Source organism: Bombina bombina, chromosome 5 (assembly GCF_027579735.1).
Source record: "Bombina bombina isolate aBomBom1 chromosome 5, aBomBom1.pri, whole genome shotgun sequence".
Lineage (NCBI taxonomy): Eukaryota > Metazoa > Chordata > Amphibia > Anura > Bombinatoridae > Bombina > Bombina bombina.
Genome location: NC_069503.1, coordinates 85,246,612 through 85,256,489, shown reverse-complemented (window position 1 = coordinate 85,256,489; position 9,878 = coordinate 85,246,612). Strand labels below are relative to the sequence as shown.

The following is a 9,878-nucleotide window of genomic DNA, read 5'->3' as shown; positions in this document are numbered from 1 at the left end:
GGATGTCCTCTTCTTGCCGGATAGGAGGAAGACTTTGGACCCTCTTCTGGACTTCTTCAGTGGATGTCTAGCCCCCGCTTGGGTTGGATGAAGATCTTGGAGCCAGGACGGATCGGTGAACCTGGCATGGTGAAGACAAGGTAGGAAGATCATCAGGGGCTTAGTGTTAGGTTTATTTAAGGGGGGTTTGGGTTAGATTAGGGGTATGTGGGTGGTGGGTTGTAATGTTGGGGGGGGGTATTGTATGTTTTTTTTTACAGGCAAAAGAGCTGAAATTCTTGGGGCATGCCCCGCAAAGGGCCCTGTTCAGGGCTGGTAAGGTAAAAGAGCTTGTAATTTTTGTATTTTAGAATAGGGTAGGGAATTTTTTATTTTGGGGGTCTTTGTTATTTTATTAGGGGGCTTAGAGTAGGTGTAATTCGTTTAAAATTGTTGTAATATTTTTCTTATGTTTGTAAATATTTTTTTATTTTCTGTAACTTAGTTCTTTTTTATTTTTTGTACTTTAGATAGTTTATTTAATTGTATTTATTTGTAGCAATTGTGTTTAATTAATTTATTGATAGTGTAGTGTTAGGTTAATTGTAGGTAATTGTAGGTAGTTTATTTAATTATTTTATTGATAGGGTAGTGTTAGGTTTAATTATAACTTAGGTTAGGATTTATTTTACAGGTAAATTTGTAATTATTTTAACTAGGTAACTATTAAATAGTTCTTAACTATTTAATAGCTATTGTACCTGGTTAAAATAAATACAAAGTTACCTGTAAAATAAATATTAATCCTAAAATAGCTATAATATAAATGTAATTTATATTGTAGCTATATTAGGATTTATTTTACAGGTAAGTATTTAGCTTTAAATAGGAATCATTTATTTAATAAGAGTTAATTTATTTCGTTAGATAAAAATTATATTTAACTTAGGGGGGTGTTAGTGTTAGGGTTAGACTTAGCTTTAGGGGTTAATACATTTATTAGAATAGCGGTGAGCTCCGGTCGGCAGATTAGGGGTTAATAATTGAAGTTAGGTGTCGGCGATGTTAGGGAGGGCAGATTAGGGGTTAATACTATTTATGATAGGGTTAGTGAGGCGGATTAGGGGTTAATAACTTTATTATAGTAGCGCTCAGGTCCGGTCGGCAGATTAGGGGTTAATAAGTGTAGGTAGGTGTCGGCGACGTTGTGGGGGGCAGATTAGGGGTTAATAAATATAACATAGGGGTCGGCGATGTTAGGGCAGCAGATTAGGGGTACATAGGGATAACGTAGGTGGCGGCGGTTTACGGAGCGGCAGATTAGGGGTTAAAAGTGTAATGCAGGGGTCAGCGATAGCGGGGGCGGCAGATTAGGGGTTAATAAGTGTAAGGCTAGGGGTGTTTAGACTCGGGGTACATGTTAGAGTGTTAGGTGCAGACGTAGGAAGTGTTTCCCCATAGGAAACAATGGGGCTGCGTTAGGAGCTGAACGCTGCTTTTTTGCAGGTGTTAGGTTTTTTTTCAGCTCAAACAGCCCCATTGTTTCCTATGGGAGAATCGTGCACGAGCACGTTTTTGAGGCCGGCCGCGTCCGTAAGCAACTCTGGTATCGAGAGTTGCATTTGCGGTAAAAATGCTCTACGCTCCTTTTTTGGAGCCTAACGCAGCATTTGTTTGAACTCTCGATACCAGAGTTAAATTTATGGTGCGGCCAGAAAAAAACCCGCGGAGCGTTAACAGCCCTTTTACCGCCGAACTCCAAATCTAGCCGATAGTGTCTTGAATGTGACTATGCAACCTTATCATCAAGGTTTACGCTGCTCATATAGGAAGACAACCACATTGGGCAATTTACTATCACCTTCCGTTTTACCTAAAACCGATCAGGGACAGAGCTCCTGGCTAACACATAGAGGCATCTTTAAGTGTTTGAATAAATGTAGGGTATGCGAATACGTTTTACCATCTGATTGTATTAAATCTGGAGAGATTTATTCCATACAGTCCTGTCTTAAATGTACTTCTACGTATGTGGTCCACGTACTGAGTTGCATTAAGTGCCATTTACAGTACGTTGGGCTCACGACCACTGAGGTAAAAGTACGTACACCTTTGGTGCAACATTTTGCGAAATGTCATCAGAAAAGTGTGGATACACTTAGGTGGCAGGCCATCGACAGAGTGTTTTGTCCCCCTAGAGGGGGTGACAGAGACAGGCTGCTACAGAAGAGGGAAATGTTCTGGATTTTTAAATTGCAAACACGTGTACCTACAGGTCTAAATTCAGAATATGATCTAATTAATTATTGGGAGTAGTTTGATCTACTATATTGGGTCATTTATTTTCCCTCTTGTGTAGTAGCCTGTTCTCATTTGTCCTCATTTGCCCTCTTTTGTTTATCAGTTCTATCCATTTATTAGCTTTATTAGCTTTGTTTATTGCGTCTCTCCTCTGCTCCTATCCAATTTTGAGCTTTATCTGCACATCACCTATGTGTAGTTAATACTATTATTATCATAGGTGTTGGGTATGTTGCAAGTATACTACTATGTACTGTAATATGTTCATAACACATATATTTCTTCTTATTATTATATACTCTTTATCACTTTATTACCTTATGTTGATCACTAAGTCCCATTTAATATTTAATATTTGATATTTGGTATTTGATATTAAATATTATGCTCTATTTCCAAGTACTTATGACATCATGTTTTCTCCAGTCCATTATCATTTAAATAATTTTATATAATAATTTTATTTATATAATTTTATTTAAGTACTTCATATGCTGATTTCTAGGCTGGTATTAGGTTTCCAAGGTTTGGCGTTTGAGCTATATACATTCTTATGTTATAACATGTATGCTAGTGATATTTATTATACTAGTAATAGGTTTTTGAGATATTGACTAACCGTTAACTCTGTATTAATAATAATATTACTGAGGTTTATTTAATTCAATTTAATTTAATTGTGTATTTGGAATTGAACGTGTTTATATTTACATTTTTATTGTGCTCAAACTTTGAAATCATTTATTTCATGGTAAAATATATTTTTGTTATGCCATTTGTCGCAAGTACTGATCTGTTCATGACTAATAATAGGCTATGTATAGATATACGTAAATTTATGCAGGATCCCATAGGGTTAATTCTCACACAACAAGTTCTTTTGATTTTACCCAATCAGGGTGATCCTGATGCCTTTTAAGTGACTCAGGTGAATAGTCCTGTAGCTATGATTACGGCCTGAAGGCCGAAACATGTTAGCGGACATTCTTGTTGTGTGCCTGTGCTGACCTCTGGAGTGTGTGTTTTTAATTTATTTGCACAATAAAGACTGAGTTTTAAACTTCTACTGACCGTTGTCTGCACAAAATCTTGTCTTTGCTGCTATATATATATATATATATATATATATATATATATATATATATATATATATATATATATATATATATAGCGTTTGTGTACTATGTATAGCTTTGTGGGTGTATGGGGGATAATAGCTGTTAGTCAAAGAGATAAAGTGTGTAATCCAATCAATGCAATGATCATTTCCATTATATATATACACATACATATATACACACACATACATACATATATACACACACATACATACATATATACACACACATACATATATACACACACATACATACATATATACATACACATACATATATACACACACATACATACATACATATATACATACACATACATATATACATACACATACATATATACACACACATACATATATACACACACTTACATATATACACACACATATATATATACATACACACACATACATATATACACACACATACATATATACACACACATACATATATACATACACATATATATACATACACATACATATATACATACACATACATATATACATACACACATACATATATACACACACATACATATATACATACACATACATATATACACACACATACATATATACACACACATACATATATACATACACATACATATATACACACACATACATATATACACACACATACATATATACACACACATACATACATATATACATACACATACATATATACACACACATACATACATACATATATACATACACATACATACATATATACACACACATACATACATATATACATACACATACATATATACATACACATACATATATACACACACATACATACATATATACATACACATACATATATACACACACATACATACATACATATATACATACACATACATATATACACACACATACATACATATATACATACACATACATATATACACACACATACATATATACATACACATACATATACACACACACATACATATATACACACACATACATATATACACACACATACATATATACATACACATACATATATACACACACATACATATATACATACACATACATATATACACACACATACATATATACACACACACATACATATATACATACACATACATATATACATACACACACATATATACATACACACACATATATACACACACATACATATATACATACACATACATATATACACACACATACATATATATACACACACATACATATATACATACACATACATATATACATACACACACATATATACATACACATACATATATACACACATATACATATATACACACATACATATATACATACACATACATATATACATACACATACATATATACATACACTCACATATATACATACACTTACATATATACACACACATACATATATACATACACATACATATATACATACACTTACATATATACATACACTTACATATATACATACACACATACACACATACACATACATACATATATACATACACACACATATATACACACACATACATATATACACACACATACACATATATACATACACACACATACATATATACATACATATATACATACACATACATATATACACACACATACATATACATACACATACATACACATACACATACATATATACATACACATACATATATATATATATACATACACTTACATATATATATATATATACATACACATACATATATACATACACATACATATACATACACACATATACACATACACTTACATATATACATACACATACATATACATATATACATACACATATACATACACATACATATATACATACACATACACTTACATATATATATACATACACATACATATATACATACACATACATATATACATACACTTACATATATATATATACATACACATACATATACATACACACATATATACATACACTTACATATATACATACACATACATATACATATATACATACACATATACATACACACATACACATACATACACACACACACATACATACACACACACATACATACACACACACATACATATATACATACACATACATATATACATACACATATATATATACACACGCACACATACATATATACATACACATACATATACATATATACATACACATATACATACACACATACACATACATACACACACACACACACATATATATACACACACACATACACACACACACACATATATACATACACATACATATATACATACACATACATATATACACACACACACATACATATATACATACACATACATATATACATACACATACACATACACACACATATATACATACACTTACATAAATACATACACTTACATATATACATACACATACGTACATACATATATACATACACATACATATATACACACACATACATATATACACACACATACATATACACACACATACACATATACACACACATACATATATACATACACACATACATATATACATACACACACATATATACATACACTTACATAAATACATACACTTACATAAATACATACACATACATATATACATACACACACAAACATTATTTTCTGTATGGTACCCTCTGCTTTTAATAGTATATAAAACTCTATATGGTGTGCAAATCTCTTAGCCATTAATTACTCCTTCCAAAAAGACATTACATTCATCTTTGCCTGGAGCTCTGAAAATTGTTGCCTTAGATGAGGGGCATTGCATAAAAAAAACTCTACTTGAAAACTGTTATTGTTTAAAAAGATAGCTAATGGCTTTATTACCCATTCCCCAGTTTGCATAACCAACACAGTTATATTAATATAATTTTTACCCCTGTGATTACCTTGTCTAAGCCTCTGCAGACTCATAAATAACTCCATTGGAGTGAGCACAATGTAATCTATATGGCACAAATAAACTAAAATGGTCTTGCTGTGAAAAACTGTCAACATGCACTGAGATAAGAGTCGGCCTTCAAGGGCTTAGAAATTAGTACATGAGCCTACCTAGGTTTAGCTTTTAACAAAGACTACCAAGAGAACAAAGCAAATTTGACGATAAAAGTAAATTGGACAGTTGTTTAAAATTGCATGTCCTATCTGAATCATGAAAGTTTAATTTTGACTTTACTGTCCCTTTAATTGAGTCTGAAAAGGGAACAGTTATATTTTTATGTGTGCATTTTTGTTTAGTTTATATATATATCAGATTAGAGAGTTTAGAATTCGTATTGGGGGGGGGCATTTTAATATATTGCCCTGGGTGCCAGATTGTCTAGAAACAGCCTTAACAACAAGAATCAGTCACAGATCAGTGGGATAAACGTTCTGATGATAAACAGGTGCAGCTAATAGAAATAAGAAATGTATTATAAAATAACCTCATTAGAAATAAAATAATATGCAGATCACAAGATATTTATGATTAGATCAGTATATGTGATGAGACTGATACAACAGGGCCATAAGCTGAGTGATATTTATTACTGGAGCAAATAGCAGCTTCACACTAATATTAAATGAAAATGGTTTATCTGGGCTCTACAGTTAGTTATAAACCCTATAGGGAAATACAGGATTCTAATTGGCTGATCCTTAAAACGATATTGCTCATTGGCTTGAAAATATCAATTGGTTCTGTTACAAACATTCATTTTACAAAATACTATAAATCATTATTATTAAATTATGCTTTTTAAATAAAAGAACTTAATGTTAAATTCATTAACACAGCATGAAAAATATAGAAAACAAATTAAATAAGTACAGTTGAGGGTTTTTTTTAAATATAAACTCAGTTTCTTATATGAAGTGAAATATTTTCTCTTTATCATAACAAAAAAACAGCAATATTTTCTCATCATTATACAAAACACAACAGTGTGAGGCTGTTAATAAAGATTTATCTCAGGTTTTGCATATTACCGTTTAGCAGAAGCTCTGTAAGTATGAAGTCTCTCTGGTTCCTCCTGTGATATCACTGAGTGTTACACAGATATTTATACTAATGTGGGAGAGTCACCTTTCTCTGTGTGACTCACATGAGTACAACTTGTCAGTTGGGAGACAATGAGAGGGTCACACCTGGACTTTTGTTCTCATATACAGGTATACCCCGCTCATACAGCGGGTTAGGGACCGGAGCCCCGCTGTAAAGTGAAAACCGACAAAGTGAGTCAATGCATTTTTTACTTGTTTTTCACTTGTAGTGTGTTTACAAGCTTAAAAACATGTTTGAAATAACATATATAGGTGTGCAATAGTGCTAAGTTTAGTTTAATAACAACAAAAGACAGTACACTACTGTATTCAGTTATGCAGACAGTAGAAAGGGATACATATACTGTATACAGGTACTGTACAGTACAACATGTAGTACAATACAGTGGTATGTGCTTTATTGCTTATCTTTGCTTATGATTCATCATCTGAGTTTTCAATGCAAATCAGTTTTGAAGGTGGAGAACTTGACAAAGATTCATCAGGTCTTGATGTTGAAGGTGATGATGATGGCTGTGGGACTTTATTAAAATATGATAGCAAAGAAGTTTGCTTCATGGACTGACGCTTCCTTTCTCGAAGTATTTCTTTATAACATGCAATTCCATTTGACACAATTTTATTAACTGAAGAACTTCTTTCAAAATTGCCATCAATCTGCTCCAAACCTGCCAAACCCGTTTCAATTAAATTGACATATTCCTCTAATTCTTTTGTTGGCATTTCCCTAATGCAAACTGGGTCTTCATAAGTAGAACCATCAGTTTCAAGAAACAGTCTTCTTTGCTCTTCAATCATAATCAAATCTTCATCTGTCAATGGCTGGTCATGAGATGCAAGCAATTCTGTAACATCTTCAGGCTCCACTTCTAGTTCCAGTTGTCTAGCCATGTCCACAACGCTAGCATTGACTTCCTCTACCGAAGTCTCAAGGCCGGGAACATCATCCATAAAGGTGGGGATTAGCTTTTTCCACACACGTCTCAATGCTGATTCTGAAACTTCATTCCAGGAATCTCTAATTGCTTTAATAGCATCTAGAATTGTAAATCCTTTCCAGAAGGCTTTTAATTTGTTCTGTGTAGCACCATCAGATGCATCGCTATCTAAGGCAGTTATAGCAGCAGTAAATGTCTTCTTCAAATAATATGCTTTGAAGGTTGCAATCACTCCCTGATCCATAGGCTGAAGAATAGATGTGGTGTTTGCAGGCAAGAAAACAACTTGAATCTCATTGTACATTTCCATTAATGCTCGTGGGTGAGAAGGTGCATTGTCAGTAAGCATTAAAATTTTAAAAGGAATTTTTTTTTCCTTGCAGTAGGCTTCAACTGTGGGTTTAAAATAATCTGTAAACCATGTTGTAAATAGACTTGCAGTCATCCAGGCTTTAGTGTTTGATTTGTAGTAAACAGGCAGGCTAGATTTAGCATAGTTTTTCAGAGCCCTGGGATTCTCAGAATGGTAGATCATCATAGGCTTCAGCTTCAAATCACCAGCTGCATTAGCACCTAAAAGCAGTGTTAGTCGATCCTTTGCAGCTTTGAATCCTGGCATTAACTTTTCCTCCTTTGCAATGAATGTCCTAGATGGCATTTTTTTCCAGAAAAGGCCGGTTTCATCAACATTAAATATTTGCTGTGTGGTGTAACCACCATCTTCTATAATTTTAGCCAGCTCTTCTGGAAAAGCCTCTGCAGATTCAACATCTGCACTAGCTGCTTCCCCTTGCACTTTAATGTTGTGCAGATGACTTCTTTCCTTAAACCTGTTAAACCAACCTCTGCTAGCTTCAAAATTTTCATCTTTAGCACTCTCGCCTCTATCAGTCTTCATTGCATTAAACAAGGATAGTGCCTTGCTTTGAATAATGGCTTGGCTTAAAGGAACATTGTGGCTGGTTTGATCTTCTATCCAAACCACTAGCAGCTTCTCCATTTCAGCAATAAGGTTGTCTCTCTTGCGAATCACTTTTGTGTGCACTAGAGTAGCACTTTTTACTTCTTTTAAGTATTTTTCTTTAGCGTTCACCACTGTGCTAACTGTTGTGCGAGCCAAACCTAACTTGCGGCCTATATCTGAGATGGACATGCCTTGCTCACTCATCTTTATCATTTCCAACTTTTGATTCAATGTAAGAGGCTTACGGATCCTCTTTTTTTCATCACCTGGAGCCAGGGCCATTGTAGAAATGTAGAAATAAAATTAAGACTAAAATACAAAACAGAGATGATACTGGGAGTGAATTTTTAAATTACTGTATGAAAAAAAAACATGAAAAAAAAAGATTGTCTGCTCCTATTGCAATGATTGGTTTTACCTTTGTGCTTACCTTGAATAGTACAGGTAATAATCTCATATGCCTCCTTCATCTCATACAGTCTATACAGTACCATACCATAACCTAATGTACAGTACTCTACTGT

General features: G+C 33.3%; 1 protein-coding gene across 1 annotated transcript; it reads right to left on the bottom strand.

Moving 5' to 3' along the window:
• Positions 1–7,712: 7,712 nt before the first annotated feature.
• LOC128661338 (tigger transposable element-derived protein 1-like) lies at positions 7,713–9,636 on the bottom strand. The gene has a single exon (XM_053715601.1). The coding sequence runs from the start codon at positions 9,634–9,636 to the stop codon at positions 7,867–7,869; it is 1,770 nt and encodes a 589-aa protein (XP_053571576.1). The 3' UTR covers positions 7,713–7,866.
• Between the last annotated feature and the right edge of the window lie 242 nt (positions 9,637–9,878).

Excerpts from the sequence above, each read along its gene's own strand:
- LOC128661338 (XM_053715601.1), bottom strand. The coding sequence starts at position 9,636 with ATGGCCCTGGCTCCAGGTGATGAAAAAAAGAGGATCCGTAAGCCTCTT.